Below are 17,266 nucleotides of genomic sequence, written 5' to 3' on the forward strand. Positions count from 1 at the left end.
AGAGAATGTAAAAGACAGAATAATTATATTCGTTCGCGGTATTCGAGAACGGAAACGTGGAAGTTTAAAAAAACGTCATTTATTTATTGTTCGATTAATAGACCTTATTACAATTTACAATATAACGACGCTTAAAATTGAATAAAATGGGACTAATTGTACCGAGAACATTAACGAAGACCGTCACTAATTGTAATTACGTGAACGTGACGTTTATTTCATCCAGTCGATTATGTTTTATAAGCGGGATCGTATCATAAGTGATCCAGTTTTAAACTGCAGCACAATTTTAAAAGAACAAGAAACACGGCGGTGTTTGAAACGGAAAAAAGTTAATTATCATCAGATTACTATCAGATTGTACGAGAATTAAATAAAATGTATAAACAATCGATTAGATAGGAACTATTAGCTAATGCATCAATTTAATATCTAGTGTAAAATTGTCGACATCCGTCAACAAACTTCATCACGTTATCAATAGCTTATAAACGATATACGAGGACTAAAATCAAATCGAGTACGAATTGTGGACAGTACAAAAAAAAAATCAACTACGTAATGCGGCGCATACGCGGATAGTTCCGCACAGTGGCATGGCGCATCTACCGGGTGAACATTTCAATTCTGAACTACGACAGCGACGCGACGCAGAGCCTCAGTCTGATCGGTAGAGGTCCCACGCCACTGTGTGGAACTCCCTGCGCATGAATAGCCTTGCGTAGTTTATTTTCTTGACTACACTGATTGTGGCGTATATGAATCGAATATTTACAAAATAAATAGATTGCCAATAACAGTAAAACGAAACTCGTTTCCGGTGTTCGTTAAAATCATTCAATTAAAGAATAAACTCCGTTTAATTGGCGTCTAAATTAGGGGGCACCGCGGCGCTCTGTGTCTGTATCGTGCTGATGTTCATCTGCTGCTGCGGCGGCCATTTTTTCTCCCCGTCCTTTCCGTTTCGCGATTCCGGCGTCACTTTGGTCACGTCCAGCGAGTTCTTGTTCCTGTTCTTGTAATGCAACGCGCCTGCTGCGGCACCGAGGCCAGCACCACCCAAGATCATCATATACTTCAGGAACCTGAATAACAAACGACCAAAAAGCGCGTTAACAATCGACCCGAGAATACTTTAAAACGCTTGGACACGTGGTCTGAAATGTTTCTTACGAAAAAGACTAACTACGTATCTCGCCGGTGTTAGATATAAATATCAAAGGAAGCGCTTTACCCGACGATTCCTATCAGCAAGTACACTTGCTTCACTTGTTTAACGAGCGAGTCGTCGAGCAGCACACCTTCGTCCACCCAGAATATCGGGAACAGACATTCGGGGAAATTTTTCATCAGCTTGAACTTTTCCACCGGGCCAACGAACATGCTGAACTGCAGCCTCTTGTGGGCGCTTATAGGGGAGGCTGTTAGTGGTTCGAAGTCCATGGAAAGATCGTGTTCTTCCTATAAAATAGATACAAATTTTTATTGTTAAAGATCATGTAGAGTTAAGTTAATTTACAGTAACTTTATCGTTCGTTTCGCTTCTGTTTTCAACGTTCTGACACGCATAGATTACATTTTAAAACACAAATTGAAATTTATAAAAATGGGATTCACGCTACTCCCATTCTACCACATTCAAACGGTATAGTTAATATTTTGTAAATATAGTAGAATACTATTGTAAGAGTGCGACGGCTTACCGGATTCGGATGGAGACCGTCAACCATTTCCAAATACTTCTCCTCGGCCCCAAGAAAGTGCGGCTGAGAACCAATGAGCGGTATACCGATGCACTTCTCCAAGTCCATCAAATCCTTGTCCAAGCACGTGTCCGGTGTAGGGCAATAACAGTTTTCGTCCGGATTTCCTTTCATGTCCCCGAAATCGGCCGAATAATGATAGGTATTCACACCTGCGACAGAAAAAATAATATCAGCAACGCGAGACTAGAATATTCGATAGATCAACCCTTCGCACTATTAACAGTCCTTATAATATATGAATATATAATATAAAAATAATAAAATGAAGAAATAAAATAAATATATGATATAAACGTTATACAACGATTTTAATTATGTAATAAAATGGAGTAAAAAGGCACAGAATTTCTCTTTATAAATTCTATTGGTCGGGAAATAATGCGTTAAGATATGAGAAGAAATTAATCGCACCTTTAACTTTGGAGTCGTGACGATAAGGCGCGGAGATGCTCCTGCATATCTCCGGGGAGAAGGAGACGATGTCGTCCTCTTTCGTCATCAATGGCGGGAAGATCGTTGAATCAGTTCCATTGAATGTGTTGCAACGTTCGCCGTTGTAAATTGACAGAGCTGGCTCCCCCTTGAACGCGATCACCCGGCCTAGGTCCTTGTGGTTCTTCATTCCGCGCAGCACTTTTATGCGCGCAGAGTCGACGGTTCCGTTTTTCTGTAGATTTCACAGAAGTCAGGTTATGTCGATCTTCGAAGAAAATTTTCGTAAAGACAATACACATAATTTCCTCGATTATGTCACGTATATTCCGCAGGTTCAATTGAAATCGCCAGCACTAGTTCAAAAGTATCATCGTACCGGTCCGAACAGGGACAATAAATATATATTATTGCCAGCCGGTATTAGATTCTCCTTATTCTCCTTGAGGGCGTTGCAAACCGTGGTCCCGCCGAAGTCCTTCACGTTGCAGTCGATCTTCACGCCGTCGAATAGGATGTCTTTGGCCTTCACTTTCATAAAGATCGTTGGGGGCTTTTTGAAGATGCTGTCCACAGCTTTATCTGTGGATGAAATTCGGTAGAAAATAGTCGAGACGACTAGATCGATTTTTTGAACAAAAATACAGGTAAAAGACGAAAAAAAAATTATAATTGCAAATAGGAAATACTGGAAATACTGAAAGAATTTGTTATGGAGCAGAGACAGCCTTCGGCAATGGAGGAAACAAAAGGTTACGGAAATCAATTGGATTCTCATTGTCAAGGCAGAGGTGTAAATGCTTGTCGCCTTAGCTGGGGTCTACCTACACGTGTCATAACTAAATCCGCAGCCCAGCAGGCTCTAGAACACTTTGGTAAGGCCAAGCTAACCTTCGCTTCTGATCGAATTGCGAGAATATCGAATCTATGCTTTCCAGGGAACGGATACGTCCGGAAGATGGCAAATGAAAGGGTTATACTCGGTCAACGATCGATTTATTTTCACGTGCGGATAAACGTCCCATCGACCTCGGGACGCTCGACATTTTTTTAAGGAAATTTTTTTCGGAAGAAAATTCATTTTCGATAATTAACTTCGCAGAAACATTCCGGGGGGGGGGGGGGGGGGGGGGGGGGTGGGAGTGGTGATTTCGATAGTGTGTACTCACTGACGACTCCTACCGCGCCCGGTTGCTCTTTCAAAACGTACTTCAGAGCTATAAGAGCCAGCAAATTAGGCAAATAGACTTCTTCTTCGCCCGTGAGACCGTTGCTGAGGGCAGGGTTGAAGTACCAGGTGACTTTCACGTTGTACTCTATACTATCCTCTTCGGCGTTGTCGACCTGATCCACCTTCTCCTTGTACTGTCTGTGAACGGATCATTATTTGGTTGATTAAAAAGTCTAATGCTATGGTTACCATAAGATGGCCAATTGCTGTGCCGATTTTTACTCGATTTCATCTATTTGTTCAATCTTTTTATTCAAAAGTAAGCCAAACAAAAGAATAGAAACGGCAATGATCTCTTCCGGATGATTTTACTTTTCAGAACTAAGACTACAAAAACAATGACTTAATTAATTTTAACAAATTGTACTCACTCGTAGAAATATGGACCGATTTCTTGAAGAATCGGCTTCTGACCCGCCGAAATCTCCACAGGATTCGTCACGTTGAACAGATACACTTTAAAATCCAACGGGAAAGGAAGATCCGACCACAAACCTCGCATCTCGGAACCTGGTTTAAGAGCTACTTGCTGAAAATACGATCATACATTGGAATCGAGCTTGCGATCTGCCGGCCGTCGGCGGCGGAAGGCAAAGACATGCGTGTCAAAGCCACGCCGATGAAAACGATTGTTCGCGACGAAGTAAAAATGAAACAAAGGATAATGAAAGGAGCTGGGTCACGTGACGATTACAGTAATAAGAGTATAACCGAGCCGCGGCGGTAATGATTGGGTTAGGGACAACCTGCGGAAAGCAGAGTGGACGGCCATGAGGGTGACATTTATATTTTTCCAATTAGTTAAATTGTAGTGGAAGAGAATCATTAGTAGATTGCGGATTTTTACGACCTATTACATTATTATATTAGTATTATATAATATATTATTGATTATATTCTAAGACCCACAGTCTAGTTATTAGCAATTTAGGAAAACAATGACGGTAATAATTGTTTTTATAAATTAAGGAGAACTACACGAAACGAACACGATCAAACACTTACTTTCTTGACCTGCGATCTGAGAATGGTCGGAAAGGTGAAAGTAAGGAAGAATAGTCCGAAACTGAACATACTCCCGCCGATGATTCCCAATTTTTTCGGCTTCATGCTGTAGATATACTAGGCAGAACCAGAAATGTTAATTTTTCAATTATTCAACGGCATTTGTCGACGCGATCGCCCTTCGGGGAAAATAGCAGTGAAATTCTGCACCCCCGTTCACACGGATAAATACTTAAAAAATAAATAATCCACAAATAAAGCGAGAAAGTAATCCAAGAAAATGGTAGCAATATAGTCTAATAACGTAGTAAAAAAGTAATCCAATAATGTCGTAAAAACATAATCCAACAAAACAGTAGAAAAATAATCCAACAAAATAGTAGCAAATCCGTATTCGAGTGAATAATTCCGTTGCAATCCGACAAAATAGTCGTCGTAATTGATCGGGATCGCGACATCCGGTTTTTATGAAATCTCGGAGACCTTGGAAACGTTCGGTAGCTTATCCCGGAGCTTCCGGCCGGTTGTTACGAACGAGAGCAAGCCCAAAAGCGACGTGTACAGGCTAAGGTTGACGCTCCGGCGAAAAAGACGGCCGCCTAAATCGTACGCGAGTCGTACGACACGCATTCTTTGTCGCGAGAAAACGGTTCTCCGCTGCTTTCGGTACACACTGAGACCGTGAAGACCTCCTCCGCGACCCTAGCGAGCCCTCGACAAAGAGGGAGAGAGAGCCCTTAGGAGAGCCCTGTTCCACATTCTCCGTTTTCCGGGTGAAATTGTTGTGTCGGTAACTGTTCGCACACCTTGACAAAATCACGAATTCTTCGAGACGATGCGATTAAGGATGACCAGGTTCTCGCGGGGCGGCGATCCAGAGCGGACGATCTTGGTATGCCCGCGAACAAGAAAAGACTGCGCGATCCGATCGCCGATACGGTGGCGCGCCGACACCGTTGTCCACTGTCTAACGTCTTTTCATCCCCACTACGCCATCAATGATTTTTTTTCGACTCTGTAATGCGAGCTTTAACACGTTAATACGCGCTCTTCTGCCCGGTTAGACATCTGTACTTTTGTAATGTATTTCTACTAATTTTAATATATTTGTTTATATGTTATTTGCCCGCTGCAATACATTATTTTACGCAGAGTGTGGAATTCCACGTTCACGATTCCCTGTTCTATGACGTTACAATTATTATCTAAATGTCATCGTGACTTTAAATAAGAAGTTGCTAACAATGTAATCAGGCGTAATTAGTAACAATGAATTCTACGATTCGTACAGATAAGCTCGTTAAAACCTGTTAAAATGATATTTCTACGGGTGATTCTAGGAAACTTATAATTTGTAAAAGGAAAATTACATTTATAACTTATTCGAAAAAAGATTCAAATGAAATTGTATTTACAATTTATTTGGAAAAAATTACAATTACTATTTATTTGAGATTTTAATATTTATTGGGAAACTATTTATTTTGTACAGTCATTTGGGAAACTAATTTCTGCGACAAACAAAATCTTGTAAATAAAATTTCATAACAGGTAAAGACCGTGCATTGAAACGGTGCTTTCACTGACTAGTTCAAGGTACAGATTTATTCCGGAAACGCTACGTAGTTGCCTGGTGTCAAGTGTAACGCCTATTGAACGCGAAGGTGCGGAAGAATTTATTAAATATGAGGCTGCTATAGATCTGCGGCGGCCGGCGTATGATCGAAACAAGAACTTCAGTGATGTTCTGTACTATGCACGTCATTGTGGCTATACCGTGACGTCCCGCGAAAGTTTAACACCAGAAAGATACAGTCATTATCACGAACGGTTCGAGTTAAATGATTAAATAAATGATAAACGGTGGATAGATTTTTGCCAGTGAACGGGACTTTTCGTGAACGCGAAACGGAATAAAAAGAAATGTGTTTGCTAAAAAGATTCAGTTGTCAGCGAGATGAAATAATATTTGTTCTGTTAATATCCTGGCGTATTTTACGAAAAACAAATTCGCAGTCTGTGTTATCAGGAAAAGTCCATTGTTGGAAACACTATGCTCAAACCTATGATTTTTTCATATGACGAAATATTTCACTAATAATTCAATTTATCATTAACATAAAGATCCTCTGTCCAGTTATTAATACGTGCCATTGAAGCAACGAGTTAATTAGCGGATTCGTCATATAAATAATCTTGGAAACGCATATTTACATAACCATTTACATTGACCAATTTCGTTACAGTTTTTATCGTTTTGTCATAAATCAGAGAAATGACGATCTATCACGATTATGTCCTTCACACCCCACTAATGTACACAATCGTCTATTATCGTATGCAAAAAGACAGGTCTAGGCGTGAAAACAGTATATAGTACTTTCCATTTACTTAAATTATAAGTGAATTTGTAGCATCAGCAAGGACAAAGTGCGAAGTTGTTGGAATAAATGCTATTTCCGTGTTGTCGATGCAGCTAAATATTCTATTAACTGGTTACTACGATATATTTTACAGTTTTTTTTCCCGAACGTGGCCGCACGTTTCCATTCGGTGCAGGTCTCATGATAATGTTACGCTAAAAGCTATGAAATTATAGAGGCTTTATCGGCATTACATCGATCACATTCAAAATGAAAACCATGCTTCTAGTTAACCGCTTCAAGGGCGAATTCGCTATGCATACATATACATGTATACATCGCCGTAAACGTTTCTAGTTTCCGATCCGCAACACTTTATACATGGTTCAGAGAAATGCGCGGAAAAACGATGAAGGAGCAGGAAAATAAATAAGAGCGAGTTTACAAAAATATCATATCGGTTGCAGAAGTGACCGCTGACTTTTAATATCAATAATGAAATATACACGTAATATTCCAGTCCCCTGCATACGTTAGCCCCCATCTAGCCAGTTCTCAGTCACCGGTGACTCGTCATTACAATTTTATTTGCCAATGTTTAAAATACAATCAAAACTCTGTCAAAATTTCTTTCGACTAGAAATCACGGTAGCAATAAACTAAAATTTTTCGAAGAGTCAGAAGTGCCCAGGATCTTGCCAGTTATTCCATCGTTTTCGCATAGCCGTTCGTATCTAACGGATGACATAGAGAGCGGTGACATAAGTCATCACCATTTCAGCCAACTGTGAGATTTGTGGGCGTGAATAGCGACTGGCACGGGGTAAGGTTTTGGCACGTGGTAAGGCACAGCCACGTGGACTGGGTACGGTCTGTCCACGTGGACCACCTTCTCGAAGGGCACCGGGTACGGTTTTGGTACAGGCACGGGAACGGCCACGGGTCTGTCGACTGGAACGTGGACGGGTCTGTCGACCGGCACCGGCACCGGTCTGTCGACGTGCACCAGCTTCTCCACGTGGACGGGGTACGGTTTTGGTACCGGGACAGCTACCGGCACTGGAACGACCCGATCCACTGGAACCGGAACCGCCCTGTCGACCGGCACCGGGAACGGCACGTGCTTTGTCACTGGTACCGCCACCGGAAACGGGTGCGGAACCGGCTGCGGCACAGGTACTGGCAATGGCTGCGGAACTGGGTGTGGCACGGGTACTGGAATGGCTGCTGCAACAACGAATCAGAGATCAGGTCGTCTGCGGTACACAGGTAATCTATAAGAGCACTGTTTACCCTCTGATGACGAAGACAAGGTCATTTTAATTAGTAATGGAGTTTGTCTTGGAAACTGGTGCCTTATCGCTCGCGGATAAAAGGTTTGTTATTCTTACAGCCGACAAGAATAATGGAAATAATACTAACGAGCTGGGTGTGCTAAAGCTGGAGGAGGTACCGGTGGTGCGGCAGCCTCAAAGTGCGCACCGATTGGCAAACCATCAGGAATTGGCGATTCGTAGACAGGTGCCGGTTCAGGAGCCGCATAGACCTGTTCAGGCGACAGTCCGTATCCCAAATTGAGGAGACCTCTCTTGTCGTGTTTTTTAACGACAGCCGGGCTCTCTTTCTCCCGCTTATTTACTGTGATTGCTGCACTGGCTACTAAAAGCAGCGGCAAAATCTGAAACCGAAGCGTCGATAAATATCAAATATAATAACAATAAATGGATTGTATTAAATTATAATAGGGCTGTGTTGCATAAATCCCCTACGATGAGTAATTACAAAATTAATGCGTGCTTATCAACGAAATGGTGCACCAAAGTCTGAACTGTGTCAAATGAATTTCACAATTCATCATCAATTTTCTACCGCACTACGAACTAATAATAATAATATTATGAAAGTCGCTTTCTTTCGACACTTCCGCCTAAGGACTTCACCACCTAATAATTTTTTCAAAAAACGTTGAAGTGCATGAAACTTTATGCAATCGATATGCCTGCATTGACCTCGGAAGGTCAAATGTCTATTTATGCAAAACTCTGTCGGTTAGCATCCATAATCCACGAAGAGTAAAGAAAAACGATCAACGACAGTGTAAGTTCAGTAAATACCAGAAGTAACTTCATGATGGCGGCGCAGCCTGGCTCCCAAAATCCTAGTTGGCAGCTACGGGGCCGAAGGAAAACTGCGTCTGCTCGTTGCTTGTGACCCCCATATATATTTATAGGGCACAAGCGGGCAAGACATGACACTACGAAGACGAGTCGTCATCGCCGTTGTCAATGGACTTTCGCTGCTACCCAATCCTGGGTGATGGCCAAATAGCGGTCACGACCGCTTTTCTTTCGTGCCGCGAACGAAGACACCTCTCCCGCGGCGGCGGACACGGGGTAGCATCATCGTTAGAAATGACAGTCCGCGTACAGGAGATCGTCGGATAGCCGCCCGGTGAAAATTCTCGAACGTGAACGGTCAAATTAATAAGAGCCGCTCGCCGCTTGCAATCGTGACACGCGTCCCTATAAGCCTGGTTATGCGATGCCGACGGTATCGTTACGTTTTTTCATCTGTTTCACGACATCCTGACGGAAGCGTGCCTGCGACGAGTCCAAGAATACTAATGTTCTTTGCGTAAGCGTGAAAAGTGGATTAGACGCCGCGGACGCTTCGGATATTGTATCATGGAACGCGTGGTTAGCATATTTTTCCTTCTACAGCTGGAAATTTATGCTTACCGTAGAACATTAAATGGAACCGTCGCAAGTTATTCACGATTTTTACAGTATACTTGATATGATATCAATGGCGACCAAGAAGAAAATATGAAATATATGATAAAATATTCTTCTATCAATCGGAATATGCATTTTCACATTTTCTTGGTAACATAATATTCGAAAATGAGTTCCGCTTATTTTTCTGAAAGACGATGCCCACGAATAAATCACGTTCTTCTAGCCGGCATCGTCGAAGCACAATCCTTGCTCCGCTAACGAGATCAACGAGAGACCAGCCGTAGCTTTTCTTGTACCAGAGACATTAGCCGGTTTCCGCGTTGGCCGCATCCGCGAACTTTCCTAACTTTCATTTTCTAATACGTCTGAGCCACTTCTAATGCCGGCCGCTACCTGTCATTCATTATTCATTGTTATGCTCCCCCGTCGATTCCATAACACGGCTCGAACGTGTCCAAGAACGCCTTGTTACACAGTGACAAAATATGGCGGTCAAGTTGGCCGGCACGAAATTAATTCTTAATTGATTTCCGCCCGAGCCGATGAATGAATATATCGTTTTTTCCGTGGATCGAGCTTAATTTGATTCGCTGTTCCTATCCATTATTGAATGCCAGGACAATACATGCACTGTCTACGTGTAATCCGTTCTACGGTCACCTGCATGTAGAACGCGATGCATGTAACGTCGCAAATTTTATTTATGCCAGACTAAATCGATGGATAACGTTTTCACCAGACTCGCACGTGTTAGCTGCAAAGTGTACTTCACGCGAGGATAGAATAATTCACTCTGAAACGAAATATAAGAAATTAAAAACATTTTCCTGATTTTTCGCTTCATAAAAATAAATTAAATCATTATCAAATATTACTAGCAGAATTTCATCATGTGGATATTAATTCTATGATAATCTGCCTTTATAATAAATCGAATACAAAATTACCAATCAATTTCTTGCACTCACCATTACAAGCTTGATTTACGCTGAAAACATAAGAGCATTACATACAAATTCCAAATATAGAATTAAACATGAACCAGATTCATTACAACTCTTGGCCACTTTCTTCACCGGAAACGCTGGGCGAACCAATTGACAAGGCCGAGTTCCTGATCCAATCAAAGACGGGAACTTGACCTGGACCTCTATCCAGATTCATCGATCTATAGAGCAGACTGGTACAGCAAATATATAAAGCTACCGTTTTCTCGAGGATCCGAACAGTTTCTTCACAACGAGAGAACAATGTCTGTGATCCCGGTAAGAAAACGCAAACAGCACTCACAGGTGTCCGAGTATCGTTTTGTATCGTGAAGTGATACCGTTCTACGTGCAAGTTCCTTCTCGCTTTTGCTTCGGTCCATAGATTCTCGTTCATCGTCCGATAAGTATCGTCGTTTGCCGAGTTAACTTTAAGTGTACGCGGATTCTTAATTATCGCCGCCGGACCACAGGCCGTCGCACGAATTAAATACGAAGCATCGTTGCATCGTTTCGACCGCTTTACATTCGCGGAGTTCATTAAAGCAACACGTCGAATGGAATTAAATAATTTTTGGTGATAGTAAACTTTCTGGCAAACTACTTAAATGCTTTTTCTGCTGCGATGTTTTATTTATTTTCAACGCAATCTATTTCTTTATCGGCAACTGGAGTGGCAGTCGGCGTGTTTAAAATTTTTAACTTAGCTTGAGCAATATATTGTTTCAATTGCATATCGTGTTCTCAAAAATATTGATCGAGTCAATCACATGCTCGATGAACAGAATTTTCAAAAGTGTGAACATGTATCGCGTTATGTAATAATTTCTATCGCAACCTGCGAACGGTCGTAATACTTGGAATATTGAAGATAAGAAATTATATGATTTAACAAGAGGCTACTACGAAAAAATTCCTGATAACGAGCTTGAGATCAATTTAATTTTAGCTGTTTCTGATACTTCTTTGCGGTTCCGTTTTCTCGACGGAAACAAGCGAATCTAAACAAAATAAACGAGGTATCCTCGACACCGGCGGATGGATTGGTATACCGAACCACCATGGATACGGTCATGGACTACCGTGGTCAAGCGATCATGGTTGGAAAGGGCTAAAGTTCCCATCTTTCGATTTAGCCCACGGAGGGTAATAGCACAAAAATCTTAACAAACTCCACTGAAACCAAAGAATGCGATACAAATGAAATAATTGACTTAGGATAACTTTAGAAGGATAATTGAACGACGCGTTTGTTTCTATATAGATTGTACGGCGGTATACCATACGGCAGAGCTCCAGCTATTTCTTTAAAAACGATCCCGGTGTATATCACGAAGCACGTGGTCTTGGAAAAGCCAGTTCCGGTTCCTGAGCCAGTCATCATCGAGAAGCCGTACCACGTGCCGGTCGAGAAGGTGATCCATGTGCCGGTTGAGAAGATCATTCACAAACCAATTCCGGTTCCATATCCGGTGCCTGAAGTAAGAGACGCTTCTTAATTATCTTCCGAGACTAATCAATGTTTCAAACTTAGTAGCTAAACGAATTTCAAAGTATAGCTTAAATTAACATTTGTTCTACATTACTTAACGAGCTGTATATTTTATGGAGAGTTTTTCACACTCGATATAGGAAAATGTTCGAAAAAATTCAAACCTATTTTTACCAAGAAATGCGACGATATATTCCAAAATTTTAATGTAAAAATCTTATCTAAGTTTAATCATTTTTCCTCGATTGACTCCAACTTTTTTTGAAACAATTATAAAAATAATTTGTGATAGAAATAAATGCCTATTCGTAAATGATCTTTGGGCGTCCGTAAAAAGAACTATAGTTTGACGAAAAGGACGTAAATGAATCATTAGCTGAAAAAAAAGAAAAGAGAAAATGATCGAAGTGTATCGGACGAAATAAAAAGTATTCGAAAGTATAGTTCTTTGAATCGCTTTCATGCGTGGAATGCGATCGTAAATGTTGCATTGATTTGTTGTATAGGCAGTGCCGATACCGGTAGAACGGCCGGTGCCGATACCCGTGAAACACCCTGTGGCGGTGCCGGTGCAGCAACCATATCCGGTTCCGGTGAAGCAAGCGTACCCGGTACCGGTGCCGGTTCCAGTTCCATTTCCGGTGCACCCGGGGCCGCCGCCGATTTCCCTTTACGGGCCTGGTCCGTTCCCAGGAGGCGTTTACGGTCGCGGTTATGGCGGTGGTCACTTTTACCCGTCGATCCATGGTGGCCACTTCCCGGGACACGGCTTCGGGCACGGCTTCGGCATTGGCCACGGAATCGGCCACGGATTCGGCCATGGAATCGGTCACGGATTCGGCCATGGAATCGGTCACGGATTCGGCCATGGAATCGGCCATGGAATCGGTCATGGAATCGGTCATGGAATCGGTCACGGCTACGGTCATGGATACGGCCATGGATATGGCCATGGCTTTGGGCATGAGTTCGGCCATGGGCACGGGCATGGCCACGGATTTGGCCATGGCTACGGCCACGGTTATGGCCACGGTTATGCTCACCATTTCGGTTACCCCCACGCCCATGGTCCAGAGCAGCACGATCACGGTCATGGGCATGGGCATGGGCATGGTCATGATCACAAGAAACGTAGCAAAGATTGAATGCTGGAAATTGGGTAAGGATCGAATGAGTCATCGGTGAAAAATCCACGACGCTTATAACAAGGTACCACAAAAAAATAAGACGTACTGGTAGACTGTGAGTTTTCAATAATTTTCATACATCCATGGCAGAGACGAATTAATTATGTAGAGAGACCTAAGCGGAGTTTAATACTCGTTTTACCTCCATCTTAGCGTATCGAGATTCGACTTTCATCCCAGTGTATTCATATTGTACTTCCATCGTAGTGTTTAAGATTTTACCATAGAAATTATGCATGACGTTCTGCAGTCTACGCAACCTGAAATACTTCTTCTTGCACGGGCTGAAACACATTTTATACCATGATTTCGAGTAAGATGGAATAAGATATTGCATAAAATTCGGGAATAACCTGGATTGAATGAATATGGTGTGGCATAACTTATTACTGCTCGGAAACTTTCATGGCACAACGGTGTATTTGGGAGATCGTACGGTAGATGGGAGTTTTATGCCCCCGTTCGTTTCTTTCGGGAAGTTTCGGCACCTGCCGGGCGTGGGCGCAATTACGGTTAGATTCGTGAGATATATTTTTTACGAATCGAAAGAATCGTGTTACCTTACATCACACGGTAACTGAACAAAATCGTCAATATCGTCCACGATAGTTATCGATTGCGATGCGTATAGAAAATATGCCATAAAATTCGATCGTTATTATTATTAACATATTATTGAGAAGACTACGGGTTAATTATCTCCGAGAAAATTCATGAAACTTTTGAATAATTTCGGATCTCTGTCACGAGCAAAGTGGATACGTTCAATTTATTTTAATAATGCCGTTAACATTATTTCAGTAATTGTACTATTATTTCTAAGTAGTCGATAATATTAATATACAACAATCTAACGATACAACAATAATTTTTACTTAATTATTAATTCTAGGTATAGATCAAGTTCAAAGAATTAGTCATATGTCTCCGATCGAAAGTCAGCTACCTTTACAGATTTTTCCGATTGTTAAGTTTTCACTGTGCTATCTTTTTTTTTTTGTTTGAACATGTTAAACATACGTATACATTTAAGCGAAAATAAATCCATTAAAAATACTTGTATTAATTTTTCACGGTCGTGGGACACGACTACACGTACAGCTATATTTTAATTATAACACCTACGTGTTCTCATAAATCGTCGAGTCTCCCTATGGTGTGCATGTATGTATACAGTTATACGCCCTGTTCCTGTGAAAGTGTTTCTCAACCTTTCGTTGAACGCGTAAAAGAGTGATGGGCCTTTCACGTCGTGTAATGCGGTATGCAGCACCGTGAACAACAGCACGTTGCGTGGATTAAAATAAATTTTCACGTACAAACAGACTCGAAATGTATTTTTGATCGGTTCATTTTATTTCGTACGGCACGCACGGCGCCGCAATAAAGAAATTTAGAAAGACGAAGTTGAGAAGTACTTTCCGTGTCTCCAAAGACAGGTCATCGGTTGGACGCGCACCGAAACGTCCTGTCAATTTTGTGTAATCAGAAAACAGCTGATCAAAGTTATTCGTGTGTGAATAATTATAAGGATTCGCCGGACAATGAACCGCGAAGGTCCGGAACATTGAATGACGGGGCCCTTTTCCCGACATACGCTTCTTTCTCCCCGTCTGCCGATGCGTCTTTGAAGAATTCCACGCAGATACAAATCAATGTTTGCTCCACGAAAAGCATCTCGAGGAAGAGTCGAATTAAGTGTACGTGTGTGAGTACGGTACATTTGTCCAGCCGGAGGCATCGATCGGCAACAATTTACAAGTAATTGTCGTATATTTACGACCCAGCATCGTAAAAGAAGATAATGCGGCAAACGAGCGATAAAAAGGTTATGTTCTACTCCTAAGCGTTTACCGTGTAAACATTCCGTTATTGTAGTAACATTTTACCCTTTTTCCATTGCAGTAATCGCTTCGAATAAACACATAGACGTCCTGCGGGGATAGAATGTTAACACTGGAGGACGTGGAATGCAAAGATTTTTCAAAAGGCACCATGGAAGATGAGGAAACCAGGGAAGGCAGAATCGATGGAGAGAACTATGAAAAGAACAAGTATCAGATAGCAGGTGAACAAATAATAGGGGCACCCCTTTTATCGTCAGAAGAGGATGACGATGATGATGAGGAGGATGACGAAGATGATGTAGAGTCTCAGGAGAACGACGTATCCTCCGGGCTTCTTTCTATGGAGAATGAGTCCGAGCTTGGTAGCGAGTCTAATATAACAGATTGGAACAATCTGAAAATGGAGTCACCGCTTTCATGCATGAATTCTGCACCGAATAGCAAAGAATTTTTTCTAATAACTCAATTAGAATCGGACAACGCACTGATGACAAAGAAATTGTCCAGCAAACGTTCTCTGACTACTAAGAAATCCAAATCGCAACATCGTTCTAAACGACGTAACAAAGTATTATTCTTAAGAAAATTTCTGCCTAAACACGAGCCAATAGTTGAAATAAAGGAGGAAGAGCATTCAATCATTTCGCCAGACATGGACGATCACATGTCATCCATGGAAGAAATTGATTACGAGGGGTACGGCATGGATGAAAACGTTGCTGATTCTAAAGATAACATTGCACGAATACACAATTTTACATCTCTGCCTTTGTACTATTCAGAGGATGGCAAACCGTATCTAAAATGTTCAGCATGCGGTGCGATATTTTTCACTTCGAACTCGTTCGAGAAACATTTATACACGCACATGTACGAGGAGGACGATACTTTCGTATGCTCCTTCTGCGACTACACGAACACCGAACCAGGAATGCTGTTTACTCATTTATCCAAACATCAAAATCAGTGCGAATTTTGTAATGAGAACTTGTTGCGTAAAAATAATTTTGAGAAACACTGGGACATACGTGGGTCTAATTTTACTATGAAACGAGATCATCAGGGTAGATTTGTATGTACAATGTGCAAGTTAGTGTTCGATTTGCTGCCACAATTGGAGAAACATTGGCTGAAACATGCTTGCAGAAGAGAACGAACCTACCAATGCAAGGAATGTAGCGGACTGTACGAGAGCAGAGAGACACTAAAAAATCACAAATGCATGAAGTGTGCAATTTGTGGAAAAGTCTATGACAGTTTACATAGATTAAAAACTCATACAATGTGGACAAAGCACAATTTGAAGTGTCCAATTTGTTCTTACGAATTTATTTTGGCCATGGACCATGAAAAACATTTGGCACTACACAGACAAACCTTCAGCAACATGAAAGATCATCTCCACTGTCTGCAGGCAGCAGACGGGAAAACATTCCAATGCAATCTTTGTGACAAAATATTTTATGCCTTACCTTCTCTTGTGTTGCATCTTCAAGAAGATCACAGCGTCCCGCATGTCAAGCAGGAGGTCCAAACTGAAGACGGATATAACGATGATCGAAAAGAGGAATCTATCAGCGAGATGTTACTCCGCCAATTAAAAGAGCAGACAGCAAACTATGCGAATAAAAACAGTAATATAAACACTTAAAAGTTGAATTCCATAATGCGCTATGATATTAAGATACTAATACCGGCTGAAGTAGAAAACAAAATGAATACAAATGATATGTAAAGGATCTGAAACTAATATTTAAGAATTAATTGTAATAATAAAACGTGCCGTTGATAAGGATCAGTCACTCTGTAGTATATATTAAGTACAATTAAACATGACTGGCGATGAACAACTTATAAATTATTAATAGAGCATGTATTCGGTATTATCTGATCAAAAAGTTCTCCAAATAAACTGTATCACAGTTTCACCTCACTTGACACAGGGATGAACATATATAATTGTATATTTTTTTAGCGGTCGTGTAAGATACAGAATGTCTCTCGCTTAACCGGACACTAAATATTGTCACAGAGTCGATAATATTACTTTAAGAATATAACTAAGAATCTCATGCGAATACTCTGCGCGCGGAACTTTTTCGATCAGATAGCGAAGTAATTTTTTAGCGGTCACTTCAAATAATGTAATCACAGTGTCATACATTTTCTGTGTTTTGTATTAGAGAGAGATGTAAACGTTAAGCTAAATCTGATGTTTG

The 17,266-nt window shown here is 41.3% G+C and overlaps 4 protein-coding genes across 6 annotated transcripts; 2 read left to right on the forward strand and 2 right to left on the reverse strand.

Moving 5' to 3' along the window:
* Positions 1-63: 63 nt before the first annotated feature.
* LOC144471011 (sensory neuron membrane protein 1) lies at positions 64-5,398 on the reverse strand. 2 transcript variants are annotated; one of them, XM_078182652.1, is made up of 9 exons: positions 5,241-5,398; positions 4,435-4,551; positions 3,801-3,958; positions 3,368-3,567; positions 2,578-2,780; positions 2,178-2,433; positions 1,704-1,915; positions 1,235-1,461; positions 64-1,085 (listed from the first exon to the last, which is right to left on the reverse strand). In XM_078182652.1, exons 2-9 carry the CDS (start codon positions 4,537-4,539, stop codon positions 860-862), a joined length of 1,587 nt encoding a protein of 528 aa, XP_078038778.1. In that variant the 5' UTR covers positions 4,540-4,551; positions 5,241-5,398; the 3' UTR covers positions 64-859. The 2 variants fall into 2 exon arrangements, with proteins under 2 accessions (XP_078038778.1, XP_078038777.1); XM_078182651.1 differs by lacking the exon at positions 5,241-5,398 and adding an exon at positions 4,918-5,228.
* Positions 5,399-7,324: 1,926 nt separating this feature from the next.
* Positions 7,325-10,265, reverse strand: LOC144471015 (uncharacterized). Of its 2 annotated transcripts, none has more exons than XM_078182660.1 (3): positions 8,912-10,265; positions 8,220-8,475; positions 7,325-8,021 (listed from the first exon to the last, which is right to left on the reverse strand). In XM_078182660.1, exons 1-3 carry the CDS (start codon positions 8,924-8,926, stop codon positions 7,567-7,569), a joined length of 726 nt encoding a protein of 241 aa, XP_078038786.1. In that variant the 5' UTR covers positions 8,927-10,265; the 3' UTR covers positions 7,325-7,566. The 2 variants fall into 2 exon arrangements, with proteins under 2 accessions (XP_078038786.1, XP_078038785.1); XM_078182659.1 differs by having other exon boundaries at positions 7,325-8,024.
* Positions 10,266-10,785: 520 nt separating this feature from the next.
* LOC144471020 (uncharacterized) lies at positions 10,786-13,696 on the forward strand. Its single transcript, XM_078182665.1, has 4 exons — positions 10,786-10,800; positions 11,471-11,667; positions 11,786-12,002; positions 12,520-13,696. Exons 1-4 carry the CDS (start codon positions 10,786-10,788, stop codon positions 13,156-13,158), a joined length of 1,068 nt encoding a protein of 355 aa, XP_078038791.1. The 3' UTR covers positions 13,159-13,696.
* Positions 13,697-14,047: 351 nt separating this feature from the next.
* On the forward strand, positions 14,048-17,260 carry LOC144471586 (uncharacterized). The gene is made up of 2 exons (XM_078183760.1): positions 14,048-15,028; positions 15,106-17,260. Exon 2 carries the CDS (start codon positions 15,148-15,150, stop codon positions 16,696-16,698), a length of 1,551 nt encoding a protein of 516 aa, XP_078039886.1. The 5' UTR covers positions 14,048-15,028; positions 15,106-15,147; the 3' UTR covers positions 16,699-17,260.
* Positions 17,261-17,266: the final 6 nt, after the last annotated feature.

Source organism: Augochlora pura, chromosome 6 (assembly GCF_028453695.1).
Source record: "Augochlora pura isolate Apur16 chromosome 6, APUR_v2.2.1, whole genome shotgun sequence".
Classification (NCBI taxonomy): domain Eukaryota; kingdom Metazoa; phylum Arthropoda; class Insecta; order Hymenoptera; family Halictidae; genus Augochlora; species Augochlora pura.